The 19870-nt window shown below is 49.6% G+C and overlaps 1 protein-coding gene across 1 annotated transcript in view; it reads right to left on the bottom strand.

Moving 5' to 3' along the window:
* Nucleotides 1–351: 351 nt before the first annotated feature.
* The window catches only part of LOC147092915 (RNA-binding protein 4B-like), a 52391-nt gene continuing 32872 nt past the window's right edge, over nt 352–19870 (bottom strand). The window contains exon 3 of the mRNA XM_085976221.1: nt 352–900. Coding sequence (XP_085832347.1) covers nt 807–900 — 94 coding nt within the window. The 3' untranslated portion in view covers nt 352–806. The remainder of the gene's footprint in view (nt 901–19870) is intronic.

The raw sequence follows: 19870 nt of genomic DNA, 5'->3' as shown, positions 1-19870 counted from the left end.
CCCATCAAACACTCCCAGGGCAGGTACAGCATGGGTTAGATACAGAGTAAAGCTCCCTCTACACTGTCCCATCAAACACTCCCAGGGCAGGTACAGCACAGGTTAGATACAGAGTAAAGGGCGGTGGAAGCAGATTCAATGGTAACTTTCAAAAGGTGAATTAGATAAATTCTTAAATATAAATTGCAGGGTTCTGGGGGAAGAGCAGGGGCAGTGGGACGAATTGGAGAGCTTTTTCAAAAGGCCAGCACAGGCACGACGGGCCGAATGGCCTCCTTCCGGACTGTATGAATCTATGATACAGGGTGTATAATATATGAAAAAGCCGGTGTAACGGGTAACGAGAAACCATTGTGATATACGGCTGGAGATTTATTGCAGCGACCTTCTGTTGGCTTGTTCTGAGAACTCGTCTTCCGAGGAGGGTGTAAGTCTCTGCATGTAACTGAAGCGCTCTCGTTTCTACCCCGCTCTCTCCATTGGCGACAAAGCCGCTGCCGTTGCCGTCTTTCCACCAAGCGATGGCGCTCTCCCCTCGTCTCCTGAAGGCGCCGACTCTCCCAGGCGCGCAGCTGGGCAGGCGATCCCCGGGCTCTCTTACCTCATCCCGTAGTGGCCGCACCTCACATGGGGAAAGTGGCAATCGGGCTGCAGGCCGACTGTTTCCACAGCGCAGGGACGTCACTGCTCAGCCCGCTCGTGCCTCCTGGAGGGAGTCGCTGGGTGGCGATCGGGTGGAGACCCTGTGCCCATTCTGCCCTCTCTCCGGCTGCTGCGGCGGCTCCACTGAGATCGGGCGCCTCTTCTCAGCCTGCTGCCCAGTGCTCTCTCCACGTCCGAGATCTGCTGCAGATGGGGTTCAAACAAACATCTGGAAAGAAGGGGAAAGTGCAACGGCAACTGGAAAGGAAAGCAAAACGGTCAGATTCAGCATCTTCTTGTTATTAACTAATAAATTGGCCACAGAATTCCGAAACTTTCTCCACGCTGCCACTGCGTGGCCTGACCCTGCAACTGCACCGTCACGCTTCACTTGGCAAAATTGAATGGAAAATGTTCACAGAGTAAAGCTCCCTCTGCACTGTCCGATCAAACACACCCAGGGCAGGTACAGCATGGGTTAGATACAGAGTAAAGCTCCCTCTGCACTGTCCGATCAAACACACCCAGGGCAGGTACAGCACGGGGTTAGATACAGAGTAAAGCTCCCTCTACACTGTCCCATCAAACACTCCCAGGGCAGGTACAGCACGGGTTAGATACAGAGTAAAGCTCCCTCTACACTGTCCCATCAAACACACCCAGGGCAGGTACAGCACGGGTTAGATACAGAGTAAAGCTCCCTCTACACTGTCCCATCAAACACTCCCAGGGCAGGTACAGCACGGGTTAGATACAGAGTAAAGCTCCCTCTACACTGTTCCATCAAACACTCCCAGGGCAGGTACAGCACGGGTTAGATACAGAGTAAAGCTCCCTCTACACTGTCCCATCAAACACTCCCAGGGCAGGTACAGCACGGGTTAGATACAGAGTAAAGCTCCCTCTACACTGTCCCATGAAACACTCCCAAGGCAGGTACAGCACGGGGTAGATACAGAGTAAAGCTCCCTCTACACTGTCCCATCAAACACTCCCAGGGCAGGTACAGCACGGGGTAGATACAGAGTAAAGCTCCCTCTACACTGTCCCCATCAAACACTCCCAGGGCAGGTACAGCACGGGTTAGATACAGAGTAAAGCTCCCTCTACACTGTCCCATCAAACACTCCCAGGGCAGGTACAGCACGGGTTAGATACAGAGTAAAGCTCCCTCTACACTGTCCCGTCAAACACTCCCAGGGCAGGTACAGCACAGGTTAGATACAGAGTAAAGCTCCCTCTACACTGTCCCATCAAACACTCCCAGGGCAGGTACAGCACGGGTTAGATACAGAGTAAAGCTCCCTCTACACTGTCCCATCAAACACTCCCAGGGCAGGTACAGCACGGGTTAGATACAGAGTAAAGCTCCCTCTACACTGTCCCATCAAACACTCCCAGGGCAGGTACAGCACGGGATTAGATACAGAGTAAAGGACGGTGGAAGCAGATTCAATAGTAACTTTCAAAAGGGAATTGGATCAATACTTGAGAAGTAAAAATCTGCAGAGCTTTTGGGAAAGAGCAGGGGGCAGTGGGACATCCTTTGGCACTGTTGTACAGTAAGCACTGAAAATAGGAATATCATTGTAGGGGTGACTGCATTCTAAATAAGAAGCATTAATCATGCTCCTTGCTGGACTAGTAGGTAAAGGCACCGTCTGGTGTGGGACGAAGGCCAGAGGGTTCCAGGCCCTAACGGCTGTCCAGTAAGTGCTACAGGAGTGTGAGTGGGTGGATTTGGGCGAGGACATGATCAGGGCTGTCTGAAATAAGAACATAAGAAATAGGAGCAGGAGTCGGCCCTTCGAGCCTGCTCCGCCATTCAATGAGATCATGGCTGATCTTCTGCCTGAACTCCATTCTCCGGCCCTATCGCCATATCCCTCGATGCTCTTACTAGTCAGAAATCTATCGACTTCTGTTTTGAATATACCCAATGACTGAGCCTCCACAGCCCTCGGGTAGAGAATTCCAAAGATTCAACACCCTCTGTGGAAATTTCTTCTCATCTCAGTCCTGAATGGCCGACCCTTTATCCTGAGGCTGTGGCCCCTGGTTCTAGACTCCCCAGCCAAGGGAAACATTCTCTCAGCATCCATCCTATCAAGCCCTGTAATAATTTTGTATGCTTCAATGAGATCCCCTCTCATTCTTCTGAATTCAAGAGAATACAGGCCTAGTTTACTCAATCTCTTCTCATACGACAGTCCCGCCATCCCAGGAATCAATCTCGTGAACCTTCGTTGCACTCCCTCTATGGCAAGTATATCCTTCCTTAGGTAAGGAGACCAAAATTGTACACGGTACTCCAGGTGTGGTCTCACCAGGGCCCTATATAATTGGAGTAAGACGTCTTTACTTCTGTACTCAAATCCTCTTGTAATGAAGGCCAGCATACCATTTGCCTTCCTAATGGCTTGCTGCACCTGCACATTCACTTTCAGTGACTCATGTACAAGGACACCCAGGTCCCTTTGAGCATCTGCATTCCCCAATCTTTCACCATTTAGGAAATACTCTGCCTTTCTGTTTTTTCTACCAAAGTGAATAACTTCACATTTATCCACATTAGATTCCATCTGCCATGTGCCCACTCACTGAGCCTGTCGAGATCCCCTTGAAGCCTCTTCACATCCTCTTCACAACTGACACTGCCACCTAGATTTGTGTCATCAGCAAATTTGGAAATGTTACATTAGGTCCCCTCATCCAAATCATTGATATAGATTGTGAATAGCTGGGGCCCAAGCACCAATCCTTGTGGTACCCCACTAGTCATAGCCTGCCATCCTGAAAAAGACCTGTTTATTCCTACTCTTTGTTAGATTACCCCCAATTCCATGTGCACTAATTTTGTTCACCAACCTCTTGTGTGGGACCTTATCGAAGGCCTTCTGAAAATCCAAATACACCACATTTACCGGTTCCCCTTTGTCTACTCCACTAGTTACATCCTCAAAGAACTCCAACAGGTTTGTCAAACAGGATTTCCCTTTCATAAATCCATGTTGACTCTGCCCAATCTTACTATTAGTTTCTAAGTGCCCAGTTATTGCATCCTTTATAATAGACTAGCTGGGGAGCCCCGCGTTGCGAGGGCAATTTTGGGGCGCTTGGTCTCCATGCCCCTGTGTGTCCCCCCTCTCCCTGTCATGTCCTCTCCCTGTCCTATCCCTCCCTCCCCTCCCCTCCTCTCCTCTCCCTCCCCTCCTCTCCCTCCCCTCCTCTCCCTCCCCTCCCTCCCCTCCTCTCCTGTCTCCCTCCCCTCCTCTCCCTCCCTCCCCTCCCCTGTCTCCCTCCCCTCGCCCACCCCCACCCTCCCCTCCCCCACGTCCCTCTCTCCGGCCCCTCCCCCTGCCGAGCGCCTGAGGTCCAGAGCTGAGGTCCCCCGCGTATCGCGCGGCTGATGGACGGCCGCTGTGGGCGGGCGGGCGGCGCATGCGCGGTCAGTGCGGGCGGCGCGAGCCCCCCGCGATTTCCCGAGGCTCGCCCCCCCCCCCGCGATTTCCCGAGGCTCTCCCCCACCCCGCGATTTCCCGAGGCTCTCCCCCCCCCCCGCGATTTCCCGAGGCTCTCCCCCCCGCGATTTCCCGAGGCTCTCCCCCCCCCGCGATTTCCCGAGGCTCTCCCCCCCCCGCGATTACCCGAGGCTCCCCCCCCCCGCGATTTCCCGAGGCTCTCCCCCCCCCCGCGATTTCCCGAGGCTCCCCCCCCCCCGCGATTTCCCGAGGCTCTCCCCCCCCCCGCGATTCCCCGAGGCTCTCCCCCCACCCGCGATTTCCCGAGGCTCCCCCCCCGCGATTTCCCGAGGCTCTCCCCCCCCGCGATTTCCCGAGGCTCTCCCCCCCCCGCGATTTCCCGAGGCTCTCCCCCCCCCTATTAAATTGTTATTTAATTCCCTAACACATCATTAAAATATTTACCTTAGTTCCCTAACACACAGAAAGTGTGGGGGAAAAAATTGTGAAAAATCAAGATGGCGGCCACTCACCTCGGTTCAGAAGGATAAGGCCCGCCCACACACGCACCGATTGGTCGACCGGTCAGGTCACCGAAGCGTAGGATTGGTCAATCGTCGAGTCACTCGACACTCAACTGTAGGAAGGAACCCGCCGTCCGATTGGTGGACCTCGACGTCACACGGTCGCTAATGAGGTGCTAATGAGCGGAACGCTGAACGTTTTTGGGATACCGCGGGCGGGATTTTTGTCCGGCTGAAACGTAAATACGCCTATGACCGGTCCGGAATCGCAAGCTTTCTTTTGAGGTGACGCGCGCGTCGGTACGCTCTGTAACTTTCAAACGTATAGAGAACGGACAGACAGACAGACATCGGGACAGATTCCAGCATTTTCCCAACTACTGATGTGAGGCGAACAGGTCTGTAGTTCCCTGTTTTCTCTCTCCCTCCTTTCTTAAATAGCGGGGTTACATTTGCTATCCTCCAATCTGCAGGAACCGTTCCAGAATCTATAGAATTTTGAAAGATGACAACCAATGTGTCCACTATCCCAATGGCCACCTCTTTCAAAACCCTAGGATGTTGGTCATCCGGTCCTTGGGATTTATCAACTTTTATTCCCATTAATTTTGCTAGTACTGTTTTTTTTACTAATAATCATTTCTTTTAAGTTCCTCATTCTCGCCACATCCTTGGGTTTCTCGTATTTCTGGGAGGTTTTTTGTGTCTTCCTCCGTGAAGACAGAAACAAAGTATTTATTTAATTTCTCTGCCATTTCCTCATTCCCCTGTGGCAGAGTAAGGCTGCCGACACTCGCTGTGCAGGCTCCCACATGAAGAGGTGGTTGCCTGGGCGAGTCTGTGCCTTCAGGAGAGGAGAGAGGTGAGAAAGGGCAAAAGCAGCAGTCCCGTGCGGCACAGGCATTTCATAGACCTGTTACACAGAACGTACGGCACAGAAACAGGCCATTCGGCCCGACTGCTCCATACCGGTGTTTGTGCTCCACACGAGCCTCCTTCCACCCCTCTTCATCTCACCCTCTCAGCATATCCTTTCTCCCTCATGTGTTTATCCAGCTTCCCCTTAATTTCATCTCTGCTATTCGCCTCAACCACTCCCTGTGGTAGCGAGTTCCACATTCTCACCACTCTCTCAGCTGGTAGCACACTTGCCTCCGAGTCAGAAGGTGGTGAGTTCAAGTCCAGCGACTTCCACACGTAAAGCCAGGCTGACACTCCCAGTGCAGTGCTGAGCGAGCGCTGCACTGTCGGAGGTGCCGTCTTTCGGATGAGACGTTAAGCCGAGGCCCCCGTCTGCTCTCTCAGGTGGACGTAAAAGATCCCGCGGGCACTATTTCGAAGAAGAGCAGGGGGAGTTCTCCCACGGAGTCCTGGGGCCAATATTTATCCCTCAACCAACATCGCTAAGACATTATCCGGTCATTATCACATTGCTGTCTGTGGGAGCTTGCTGTGCGCAAATTGGCTGCCACGTTTCCTACATTACAACAGAATACACTTCAAAAATTACCCGCCTTGGTTCCATAACCCTTAATACTCTTGCCTAACAGAAATCTATCAATCTCCGTTTTGAACGCTCCAATTGGCCTCCCCAGCCTCAACAGCTTTTTGGGGGAGATAGTTCCAGATTTCCACTATCCTTTGTGTGAAGAAGTGCTTCACACCTGAAGGGGCTGTCTCTAATTTTAAGGTTGTTCTGGACTCCCCCCCGGCCGCCCCCCCCCCCCGCCGCCCCCCAACCAGATAGAGAGAAATAGTTTATCGACCCTACCAACTCCTGTAACCTAGCTGATCTTCTTGAGGCCAGTGCTCGGGTATTTCTTGTTGGGGGAAATGGTCCAATTGGCATTTTCTCAGGCCGATGCTGACTGCTGTTGCCGGGTAAACGTTTCTGCAGCTTGGCGCCCACGTTTGGGGAAGAGCGGGTTTTCAAGGTCAGGAGAAATAGCAGGATCCTAACTCGCACCGAGTCCCATTCGCCCATCGCCGCCTCCCTGTGCTCGCTGACCTACATCGGCTCCCGGTCCGGCAAGGCCTCGATTTAAAAATTTTCATCCTCGTATTCAAATCCCTCCATGGCCCTCGCCCCCCTCCCCTATCTTGGTAACCTCCTCCAACCCCACAACCCTCCAAGATCTAGAATCATAGAAAGTTACAGCACGGAAGGAGGCCATTTCGGCCCATCGTGTCCGCGCCGGCCAACAAAGAGCTCTCCGGCCTAATCCCACTTAGAAACATAGACGATAGGAGCAGGAGTAGGCCATTCAGCCCCTCGAGCCTGTTCCGCCATTTAATGAGATCATGGCTGATCATCCAAATTCAGTACCCTATCCCTGCCTTCTCCCCATAGCCCTTGATCCCTTTAGCCTTAAGAAATATATCTAACTCCTTCTTGAATATATTTAGTGAATTGGCCTCCACTGTCTTCTGTGGTAGAGAATTCCACAGGTTCACCACTCTCTGGGTGAAGAAATTCCTCCTCATCTCTGTCCTAAATGGCTTACCCCTTATCCTTAGACTGTGACCCCTGGTTCTGGACTCCCCGACCATCGAGAACATCCTTCCTGCATCTAGTCTGTCTAGTCCTGTTAGAATTTTATAAGTTTCAATGAGATCCCCTCTCATTCTTCTAAACTCGAGCGAATATAAGCCTAATCGACTCAATCTCTCTTCATACGTCATTCCTGCCATCCCAGGTATCAGTCTGGTGAATCTTCGCTGCACTCCCTCCATGGCAAGAACATCCTTCCTCAGATAAGGCGACCAAAACTGCACACAATACTCAAGGTGTGGTCTCACCAAGGCCCTGTACAACTGCAGCAAGACATCCTTGTTCCTGTACTCGAATCCTCTCGCTATGAAGGCCAGCATACAATTTGCCTTCTTAACCGCCTGCTGCACCTACATGCTTACCTTCAGCGACTGGTGCACAAGAACACCCAGGTCTCGTTGCACTTCCCCTTTTCACAATCTATTGCTGTTCAGATAATAATCTGCCTTCCTGTTTTTGCCACCAAAGTGGATAACCTCACATTTATCCACATTATACGGCATCTGCCATGCATCTGCCCAATCACCCAACCTGTCCAAATCTTACTGGAGTTTCTCTGCATCCTCCTCACAGCACACACGCCCACCCAGCTTTGTGTCATCTGCAAACTTGGAGATATTACATGTAGTTCCCTCGTTTAGATCATTAATATATATTGTGAATAGCTGGGGTCCTAGCACTGATCCCTGCGGTACCCCACTAGTCACTGCCTGCCACTCAGAAAACTCTTTGCTTCCTGTCTGCCAACCAGTTCTCTATCCAAGTCAGTACCTTACCCCCAATCCCATGTGCTTTAACTTTACATGCCAATCTCTTATGCGGGACCTTATCGAAAGCCTTCTGAAAGTCCAAATACACCACATCCACTGGTTCTCCCTTATCTATTCTACCAGTTACATCCTCAAAATATTCCAGTAGATTAGTCAAGCATGATTTACCTTTTGTAAATCCATGTTGACTTTGTCCGATCCTGTCACTGTTTTCCAAGTGCTCTGTTATTACATCTTTTATAATGGACTCTAGCATTTTCCCCACTACCGATGTCAGGCTTACCGGTCTATAATTCCCCATTTTCTCTCTCCCACCTTTTTTAAATAGTGGGGTTACATTAGCTACTCTCCAATCCATGGGAACTGTTCCAGAGTCTATAGAATTTTGAAAGATGACCAGCAATGCATCTACTATTTCTAGGGCCACTTCCTTAAGTACCCTGGGATGTAGATTATCAGGCCCTGGGGATTTATCGGCCTTCAATCCCATCAATTTCCCTAACACCATTTCCCTACAAATACCGATTTCATTCACTTCCTCCCTCTCATTAGACCCTATGTTCCCCGAAATCTCTGGAAGGTTATTAAACTTCCCAGCTCTTGGTCCGTAGCCCTGCAGGTTAGAGCATCCCAAGGGCACATCCAAGTACTTTTTAAATGTGATGAGGGTTCCTGCCTTGACCACCCTTTCAGGCAGTGAGTTCCAGACCCCCACAACCCTCTGGGTGAAGAAATTTCCCCTCAAATCCCCTCTAAACCTTCCACCAATTACTTTAAATCTGTGCCCCCTGGTTTTGACCCCTCTGCTAAGGGAAATAGGTCCTTTCTATCACTTTATCTAGGCCCCTCATAATTTTATACACCTCAATAAGGTCTCCCCTCAGCCTCCTCTGTTCCAAGGAAAACAGACCCAGCCTATCCAGTCTTTCCTCATAGCTAAGATTCTCTACTCCCAGCAACATCCTTGTAAATCTCCTCTGTACCCTCTCTAGTGCAATCACAGCTTTCCTGTAATGTGGTGACCAGAACAGCACACAGTACTCTAGCTGAGGCCTAACTAGTGTTTTATACAGTTGAAGCATAACCCCCCCTGCTCTTGTATTCTATGCCACAGTTAATAAAGGCAAGCATTCCGTATGCCTTCTTAACCACCTTATCTGCTTGGCCTGCTACCTTCAGGGATCTGTGGACATGCACTCCAAGGTCCCTTTGTTCCTCTACATTACTCAGTGTCCTACCATTTAATGTGTATTCCCTTTCCTTGTTAGCCCTCCCCAAATGCATTACCTCACACTTCTCTGGATTGAATTCCATTTGCCACTGTTCTGCCCACCTGACCAATTTATTGATATCTTCCTGCAGTCTACAGTTTCCTTCTTCAGTATCAACCACACAGCCGATTTTAGTATCATCTGCAAACTTCTTAATCATACCCCCAATATTCAAGTCAAAATCTATACCACAAAAAGCAAGGGACCTAGTACTGAGCTCTGCAGAACCCCACTGGAAACAGCCTTCCAGTCACAAAAACACCCATCAACCATTACCCTCTGCTTCCTGTCTCCGAGCCAGTTTTGAATCCAACTTGACACTTTGCCCTGGATCCCATGGGCTTTTAACATCGTGACCAGTCTGCCACGTGGAACCTTATCAAAAGCCTTGCTAAATTCCATATACACTACATCAAACGCACTACCCTCATCTACCCTCCTTGTTACCTCCTCAAAAAATTCAATCAAGTTCGTCAGACACGACCTTCCCTTAACAAATCTCTGCGCTCCTCCAATTCTGCCCTCTTGAGCATCCCCCTGATTTTAATCGCTCCACCATTGGCGGCCGTGCCTTCAGCTGCCTGGTGTCCTAAGCTCTGGAATTCCCTCCCTAAACCTCTCCGCCTCTCTCTCTCTCCTTCAAGACGCTCCTTAAAACCGACCTCTTTGACCAAGCACCTGTCCTAATATCTCCTTATGTGGCTCGGTGTCAAATTTTGTCTGATAATCGCTCCTGAGGAGCACCTTGGGACGTTTTACTGCGTTAAAGGTGCTGTGTAAATGCACGTTGTTGTGGAAGCATGACATTTATAAGCAGAACTCCCATGGCATCGCTGGGGTATAATCAACAACGTATAGGAAGCACACACAAAGTGCGAGACTTTTTATACATTTCTAGAGCGGTGTTGCTCACGGAGAGTAGGTCATTTTGTAATGGGGGGGTTGACATGAATCAGTCATTCATGAAAGAAAGACTTATGAAATAATACTGAGTGGCCTGCAGGTGGCGCTGTCCAGGGAGAGTATAAATACTCGGGCACGGGCCCAGCTTGCGCAGGACATTCTTAACAGGAACTAGTGAAGGACACAACTAGACCTCCATGTTGTAAAACAGTTGATTAAAGTTTTGTTTAACGCTTAGACCAAGTGCCTAGTAGTTTTCTTACGTCAGGGGTTATCGAGAAAGTATATTGGGGTGCGTATTACAGGAAGTATCCGCGACACTTACAGGGGGTACTCGCTGTACACAAGATGTCTAATATATCATAGACGGAGGTTGCTCACAGTAGTGGAGATCCCACACTTTTGCTCAGTATCAGCTGTGGCTCAGTGGGGCAGCACTCTCTCCTCTGAGTCAGAAGGTCGTGGGTTTGAGTCCCTCTCCAGAGACTTGAGTACAAGATCCAGGCCGACACTCCCAGTGCAGTGCTGAGGGAGGGCTGCACTGTCGGAGGTGCCGCCTTTTGGATGGGACGTTAAACCGAGGCCCTGTCTGCCCTCTCAGGTGGATGGAAAAGATCCCGCGGCCACTATTTCAAAGAAGAACAGGGGCGTTCTCCCTGGTGTCCTGGGCCAATATTTATCCCTCAGTCAACGAGGGGGACCGTGCACATGAAACACAAACAGTTAGCATGCAGGTACAGCAAGTAATTAGGAAGTCAAATGGAATGTTGGCCTTTATTGCAAAGGGGGATGGAGTATAAAAGTAGGGAAGTCTTGCTACAACTGTACAGGGTATTGGTGAGACCACACCTGGAGTACCGCGTGCAGTTTTGGTCTCCTTATTTAAGGAAGGATAGACTTCCACTGGAGGCAGTTCAGAGACGGTTCACTAGGTTGAAGGGGTTGTCTTATGAAGGTAGGTTGGGCCTATACTCCTTGGAGTTTAGAAGAATGAGAGGTGATCTTATTGAAACGTATAAAATTCTGAGGGGGCTCGACAGGGTAGATGCAGAGAGGATGTTTCCCCTCGTGGGGGAATCTAGAACTCGGGGGCATAGTTTCAGGATAAAGGGGTCGCCCATTTAAAATGGAGATGAGGAGGAATTTCTTCTCTGAGGGTCGTGAATCTTTTGGAATTCTCTACCCCAGAGGCTGGGTCAGTGAATATATTCAAGGCGGAGATAGACAGATATTTGAGCTACAGGGGAGTCGAGGGTTATGGGGGATTGGGCGGGAAAGTGGAGTTGAGGTCGTTGATCAGATCAGCCATGATCTTATTGATAGGCGGAGTAGGCTCGAGGGGCCGAATGGCCGGCTCCTGCTCCTATTTCTTATTAACATCATTAAAAAACAGATGGTCTGGCCATTATCACATTTGCTGTTTTGTGGGAGCTTGCTGTGAGCAATTCGGCTGCCGCGTTTCCCCCATTACAACAGTGACCACACTTCAAAAAGTGCTTCATTGGCTATAAAGCGCTTTGGGACGTCCTGAGGCTGTGAAAGGCGCTGGAGAAATGCGAGTCTGTCTAGTAGGTCAGACAGGAATGGGAGGTGAGGGGGTGCTTGTTGCTCTGTTTTGCTTCCCTCTCTCAGGCTAATCCAACACTGCGGACGCGGAGCAGCGAGACAATTCAACCGGACAGGTCCCCCAGACAGCTTCCACGAGGGAGGTTGGTGATCAGCTGGTTGGTAGGTTCTCTTCCTTCTCTTCTATACCTTTAAGTTGGTAAGTCCGATTAAATAGTGGTGTAATATTATCATCTATGTCGGGGCAGAGGGTCTTCATAACTAATAATAAGAAATTTAATTAATTACACAGATATGGGTGAACAGGTGATGTGTCACTGTTGCGAAATGTGGGAGCTGGTGGACCCCATTGAGGCTCACGGTGATTACATTTGCGATAAGTGTTTGCTGCTAGAGGAACTCAAGCTCCATGTTAAAGAGCTTGAGACCGAGCTTCAGACACTGCGACACATCAGGGAGGGGGAGAAGTTCCTGGACTCTATGTTTCAGGAGGTGGTCACACCTATGAAATTAATTACTGCAGATGTAGTCCGTGGTCAGGGACAGGACGGTGTGACTACGAGTGAGGAAGGTACAGGGATCCAGGATGTAGTGTTGAAGGAGACGCAGCCCTTGCTCTTGTCAAGCAGGATCGAGGTTCTTACTCCCTGTGAGGGCGGGAGCCGGGACTGCAGGGAGGATGAGCAACCTGGCCACAGCACCGTGGTACAGGGGGCCATTCAAGTGGAGGGAGTAAAAAGAAATGTTGTAGTGGTAGGGGATAGTATCATTAGGGGGATAGATAGGGTTCTCTGCAGTCAAGAGCGGGAGTCCCGAAGGCTGTGTTGCCTGCCCGGTGCCAGGGTTAAGGATATCTTTTCTGGGCTGGAAAGAAACTTGGAGTGGGAGGGGGAGGATCCAGTTGTCGTGGTCCATGTTGGTACAAATGACGTAGATAGGACAAGGAAGAAGGTTCTGTTAAAGGAGTATGAGCAGCTAGGGGTCAAATTAAAAAACAGAACCTCAAGGGTAATAATCTCTGGATTATTACCTGAGCAACGAGCGAATTTGGCTAGGATAAATAAAATTAAAGAGTTAAATGCGTGGCTCAAAGACTGGTGTGGGAGAAATGGGTTTTGCTTCTTGGGACACTGGCACCAGTACTGGGACAGGAGGGAGCTGTTCTGTTGGGACGGACTCCACTTGGCCAGTGCTGGGACTAGAGTCCTGGCGAATCATATAACTAGGGCTGTAGAGAGGGCTTTAAACTAATTAGTTGGGGGGAGGTTTCTAGAGAGCAAATAACAGAAATGACAACGGAGAAGGTCATAGACTTAGGTAGCAGTGGGGAAATTAAAAAACCAGAGCGTGTCAGGAAGGGACAGAAGGTATCGAGTAAAAGGTAAAGTAGTAAAAGGGGAAAAAACAGGAACTAAGTGTCACAAAACATATTTGAAAGTTCTTTATCTGAATGCACGTAGCATTCGTAACAAAATGAATGAGTTAACGGCACGAATAACTACATATGGGTATGATCTTGTGGCCATTACAGAAACATGGCTGCAGGGTGACCATGACTGGCATACCAGGTTATTTAACAATCAGGAAGGACAGGCAGGAAGGGAGGGGAGGTGGGGTGGCTATATTAATAAAGGAAGGGATCGCTATAATACAGAGAAATGATATTGGGTCAAAGGAGCAGGATAGTGAAACAGTTTGGGTAGAGATAAGGAATAATAAGGGGAAAAAAACACTAGTGGGCGTAGTCTATAGGCCTCTGAACAGTTACAACTCTGTTGGACGGAGTATTAATCAGGAAATAGTTGAGGCTTGTAATAAGGGAACAGCTATAATTATGGGGGATTTTAACTATCATATTAACTGGACAAATCAAATTGGGCAGAGCAGCCTTGAGGACGAGTTCATTGAGTGTATTAGGGATGGGTTTCTTGAGCAGTATGTAACTGAACCGACCAGGGGGCAAGCAACCTTAGATTTGGTCCTGTGTAATGAGACAGGATTAATTAAAAATGTCCTAGTAAAGGATCCCCTTGGAATGAGTGACCATAACATGGTTGAATTCCATATTCAATTAGAGGGTGAGAAGGTTGGATCTCAAACAAGCGTGCTGAGCTTGAATAAAGGAGACTATGAAGGTATGAGAGCGGAATTGATTAGAGTGGACTGGGAAAATAGATTAAAGGGTAAGACAGTACATGATCAGTGGTGTACATTTAAGGAGTTATTTTACAACTTCCAAAAAATATATATTCCACTGAGGAAAAAAGGGTGTAAAAGAAAAGATAGCCATCCGTGGCTAAGTAAAGTAATTAAGGATAGTATCCGACTAAAAACAAGGGCATATAAGGTAGCCAAATCTAGTGGGAGGATAGTAGATTGGGAAGTCTTTAAAAGACAGCAAAAAATAACTAAAAGATTGATTAAGAAAGGGAAGATAGATTATGAAAGTAAATTAGCAAAAATATAAAAACGGATAGCAAAAGTTTCTATAGTTATATAAAAAGAAAAAGGGTGGCTAAAGTAAATGTTGGTCCCTTAGAGGATGAGACCGGAAATTAATGGTGGGAAACATGGAGATGGCAAAAACGCTGAACAAATATTTTGTATCAGTCTTTACGGTAGAGGACACTAAGAATATCCCAACACTGGACAAACAGGGGGCTCTAGGGGAGAGGAGCTAAATACGATTAAAATCACTAAGGAAGTGGTACTTGGTAAAATAATGGGACTTAAGCCAGATAAATCCCCTGGACCTGATGGCTTACATCCTAGGGTCTTGAGGGAAGTGGCGGTAGGGATTGTGGATGCATTGGTAATAATTTTCCAAAACTCCCTGGACTCAGCAAAGCTCCCGGCAGATTGGAAAACTGCTAATGTAACACCCTTATTTAAAAAGGGTAGTAGGCAGAAGGCTGGAAACTATAGACCTGTTAGCCTAACATCTGTGGTTGGTAAAATGTTAGAGTCCATTATTACGGAGACAGTAACGGGACATTTGGATAAACATAATTTAATAGGACAAACTCAGCATGGTTTCATGAAGGGGAAGTCATGTTTGACAAATTTGCTGGAGTTCTTTGAGGAAGTAACATACAGGGTGGATAAAGGAGAACCAGTGGACGTAGTGTATTTAGACTTCCAAAAGGCATTTGACAAGGTGCCACACAAAAGATTATTGCTCAAGATAAAAAATCATGGCATTGGGGGTAATATTCTGGCATGGATAGAGGATTGGCTATCTAACAGAAAGCAGAGAGTTGGGATAAATGGTTCATTCTCAGACTGGCAATCAGTAACTAGTGGTGTTCCGCAGGGGTCAGTGCTGGGTCCCCAACTCTTTACAATCTATATTAACGATTTGGAGGAGGGGACCGAGTGTAACATATCAAAGTTTGCAGATGATACAAAGATGGGAGGGAAAGTAGTGAGTGAGGAGGACATAAAAAACCTGCAAAGTGACATAGACAGGCTAAGTAAGTGGGCAGAGATTTGGCAGATGGAATACAATACTGGAAAGTGTGAGGTTATGCACTTTGGCAGGAAAAATCATAGAGCAAGTTATTATCTTAATGGCAAGAAACTGGAAAGTACTGTAGTACAAAGGGATCTGGGGGTCCTGGTGCACGAAACTCAAAAAGTTAGTATGCAGGTGCAGCAAGTGATCAAGAAGGCCAATGGAATGTTGGCTTTTATTGCTAGGGGGATAGAATATAAAAACAGGGAGGTATTGCTGCAGTTATACAAGGTATTGGTGAGACCGCACCTGGAATACTGCATACAGTTTTGGTGGCCATACTTAAGAAAAGACATACTTGCTCTCGAGTCAGTACAAAGAAGGTTCACTCGGTTAATCCCGGGGATGAGGGGGTGGTCATATGAGGAGAGGTTGAGTAGATTGGGACTCTACTCATTGGAGTTCAGAAGAATGAGAGGCGATCTTATTGAAACATACAAGATTGTGAAGGGGCTTGATCGGGTGGATGCGGTGAGGATGTTCCCAATGATGGGTGAAACTAGAACTAGGGGGCATAATCTTAAAATAAGGGGCTGCTCTTTCAAAACTGAGATGAGGAGAAACCTCTTCACTCAGAGGGTGGTAGGTTTGTGGAATTTGCTGCCCCAGAAAGCTGTGGAAGCTACATCATTAAATAAATTTAAAACAGAAATAGATAGTTTCCTAGAAGTAAAGGGAACTAAGGGTTACGGGGAGCGGGCAGGAAATTGGACATGAGTCTAGGTTCGGAATGGTCATGGCCCTGTGGGTAGTGGAGCGGGCCCAGGGGCCGTGTAGCCTGGTTCTGCTCCTACTTCTTGTGTTCTAATTCTGTGTTAGATTTCAGGAGATGGTTCTATTCCTGTTCCTGGCTGGGGTGGAGATCGCCTTTACAGAAGGTAAGTACTGTAGAAAATATAGGGACAGAGTGATCTCCTGGAAGAGTTTCGATCGCCTAGATGGGTCGGAGAGGAATTTCCCAGATTTTTTCTCCTTATTTGGCCATTGGGTTTTTTATCTGGTTTTTCGCCTCTCCCGGGAGATCACATGGGTTCGGGTGGATGGAGAGTGATAGAAGATTTGAGGTTAGGATCAGATCAGCCATGATCTTATTGAATGGTGGAGCAGGCTCGAGGGGCCGATTGGCCTACTCCTGCTCCTATTTCTTATGTTCTTATGTTAGTCCATGTACCATGTAAAGTATTATTCAATTGTTGAGATGCAGCTGCGATTAAAGTGGCCTGCGCCTTTAAGGCCATTAAATCTAATTTGCTGTCAGTGAACACAGACGAAGATCAGAGTATAAGTTCTGTTTGGTGAGTGAATATTTTTTTACATTGGTTGGCGTTTATACATTTCCAGCACCAGGTTTGATAAAAGCCCATTGTCTCCTTTTTATAGTGGCGTCTGTAAAAGAATGAAAGACTCGCATTTCTACAGCGCCTTTCATGACCACCGGACGTCCCACTTGACAGCCAATGAAGTACTTTTTCAAATGTAGTCCCTGTTGGAATGTAGGAAACGCGGCAGCCAATTTGCGCACAGCAAGCTCCCGCAAACAGCAGTGTGATAATGATCAGATCATCTGTTTTAGTCATGTTGGTTGAGGGATAAATATTGGCCCCAGGACACCGGGGAGAACTCGCCTGATCTTCTTCGAAATAGTGGTCGTGGGATCTTTTACATCCACCTGAGAGGGTAGATCGGGCCTCGGTTTTACCTCTCATCCGAAAGACGGCACCTCCGACAGTGCAGCGCTCCCTCAGTACTTCCCCTCCGACAGCGCGGCGCTCCCTCAGTACTGCCCCACCGACAGTGCGGCGCGCCCTCAGTACCGCCCCTCCGACAGTGCTGCTCTCCCTCAGTACTGCCCCTCCGACAGTGCGGCGCTCCCTCAGTACTGCCCCTCCGACAGTGCGGCGCTCCCTCAGTACAGCCCCTCCGACAGTGCGGCGCTGCCTCAGTACTGCCCCTCCGACAGTGCGGCGCTCCCTCAGTACTGCCCCTCCGACAGTGTGGCGCTCCCTCAGTACTGCCCCTCCGACAGTGCGGCGCTCCCTCAGTACAGCCCCTCCGACAGTGCGGCGCTTCCTCAGTACTGCCTCACCAACAGTGCGGCGCTCCCTCAGTACTGGCACTTGATTATGGGCTCAAGTCTCTTGGAGTGGGACTCGAACCCACGACCTTCTGGTTCAGAGACGAGAGAGACAGAGTGCTACCCACTGAGCCACGGCAGCTGGGTTGCTTTGACCTTGAGTGCGGGCCCTTGTGCTGGGAGGGGCAGAGGATAAACGAGCCAGAGTGCCTGCTCACGATTGTTAGCAGGTGACTCCTGCTGCGACAGCCTCAAGTCTACACATCAGGTGAGTGTCAGTCGTGGCTCAGTTGGTAGCACTCTCTCCTCTGTGTCAGAAGGTCGTGGGTTCAAATCCCACTCCAGAGACTTGAGCACAAAATTCTAGGCTGACACTCCAGTGCCAGTACCGAGAGAGCGCCGCACTGTCGGAGGGGCAGTACTGAGGGAGCGCCGCGCTGTCGGAGGGGCGGTACTGAGGGAGTGCCGCACTGTCGGAGGGGCGGTACTGAGGGAGCGCCGCGCTGTCGGAGGGGCGGTACTGAGGGAGCGCCGCTTGTCGGAGGGGCAGTACTGAGGGAGAGCTGCACTGTCGGAGGGGCAGTACTGAGGGAGCGTCACACTGTCGGAGGGGCGGTACTGAGGGAGCGCCGCACTGTCGGAGGGGCAGTACTGAGGGAGCGCCGCACTGTCGGAGGGGCAGTACTGAGGGGGCGCCGCACTGTCAGAGGGGCAGTACTGAGGGAGCGCCGCACTGTCGGAGGGGCAGGACTGAGGGGGCGCCGCACTGTCGGAGAGGCAGTACTAAGGGAGCGTCACACTGTCGGAGGGGCAGTACTGAGGGAGCGCCGCACTGTCGGAGGGGCGGTACTGAGGGAAAGCTGCACTGTCGGAGGGGCAGTACTGAGGGAGCGTCACACTGTCGGAGGGGCAGTACTGAGGGAGCGCCGCACTGTCGGAGGGGCAGTACTGAGGGAGCGCCGCACTGTCGGAGGGGCGGTACTGAGGGAGCGCCGCACTGTCGGAGGGGCAGTACTGAGGGAGCGCCGCACTGTCGGAGGGGCAGTACTGAGGGAGAGCCGCACTGTCGGAGAGGCAGTACTGAGGGAGCGTCACACTGTCGGAGGGGCAGTACTGAGGGAGCGCCGCACTGTCGGAGGGGCGGTACTGAGGGAAAGCTGCACTGTCGGAGGGGCAGTACTGAGGGAGCGTCACACTGTCGGAGGGGCAGTACTGAGGGAGCGCCGCACTGTCGGAGGGGCAGTACTGAGGGAGCGCCGCACTGTCGGAGGGGCAGTACTGAGGGAGCGCCGCACTGTCGGAGGTGCCATCTTTCAGATGAGACGTTAAACTGAGGCCCCGTCTGCTCTCTTAGGTGGATGCAAGATCCCATGACACTATTGGAAGAAGAACAGGGGAGTTCTCCCCGGAGTCCTGGGCCACCTTTGACCCTCAAACAACATCGCTAAAAACAGATGACCTGGTCATTTATCACATTGCTGTTTGTGGGAGCTTGCTATGCGCAAATTGGCTTCTGCGTTTCTTACATTACAACAGCGACTACACTTCAAAAAGTACTTCATTGGCTGTAAAGCGCTTTGGGACGTCTGGTGGTCGTGAAAGGTGCTGTAGAAATAGCAAGGAAAAAAAAGATTGGGTTCGGCTGCAGTCTCTGACCGAGGGTCCAAAGTGGAACAGGATAAACTACAGGATGATTTGAATATACTTGGGAACTGGGCAGACAGGCGGCAGATGAAGTTGAATGTAGAGAAATGCAAAGTGCTTCACATGAGGTGGGTAAGTAATCCAGGCAGGAAATATTACTTAAATGGAAATAAAATAAGGTGTACGGAAAACGAAAGGGACCTGGGGGGTGGGGGGGCGGATCCTGATTGAGAATAGATTGAAGCTGTCGCAACAATGCTCGGTGAAGCGAGTGAAGGAAATCAGATGTTGAGATGTATTAAAGAGGTCAATATTGAGGTGAAATAGTGAGGTAATCCCATCACTTTATAAATCATTGGCACCACCGCACTTAGAATACTGTGTACAGTTCTGGTCGCTGCAGTGATATTGCGACTATTAAAAAGATGCAGAAGAGAGCAACCAGAATGATTGAGGAGATGGAGGGATTGGATTATGAGGAGCAATCATGTAAATTGGCCATGTTCCCACTGGAAAAGAGAAGGTTCTGAGGTGATATAAGATTGCTACTTTTAGGAATTCCAAAAGGGACTGGATAATGTCGACCGTAACAAGCTGTCTCACCTTGTCCAGAACAGTCGAACCAGAGGACACGACCTGAGCTTGAAGGGGGGAGGGGTGGGGGGTTGGTGCGGTTATATTCTAAACGAATCTGCGGAAACATTATCACAATGAGTGAGTGGTCAATCGATGGAACAGGCTTCCAGGGGACTCGCTGGAAGCAGTTAGTATTGATTCACTGATATGCAAATTGGATAATTTCATGCCAAAAATAATATTTTGAGAGATAGTGTAGGAGTAATTTGAGACATGACACGTGGTTAAGCGTAGCAGGCTTGGGAAGAACAGGTGACTTTGGACCTGTGGTTCCCATTATCGTTGTGACGCGCGACTGCCAGGTTGGGAGGAGG

Source organism: Somniosus microcephalus, unplaced genomic scaffold (genome assembly GCF_052327205.1).
Source record: "Somniosus microcephalus isolate GS21.2 unplaced genomic scaffold, FLI_Smic_1.0 unresolved_chr2, whole genome shotgun sequence".
Lineage (NCBI taxonomy): Eukaryota > Metazoa > Chordata > Chondrichthyes > Squaliformes > Somniosidae > Somniosus > Somniosus microcephalus.
The sequence above is the reverse complement of the archived record's forward strand: the minus strand, read 5'-3'. Positions and strand labels throughout refer to the sequence as shown.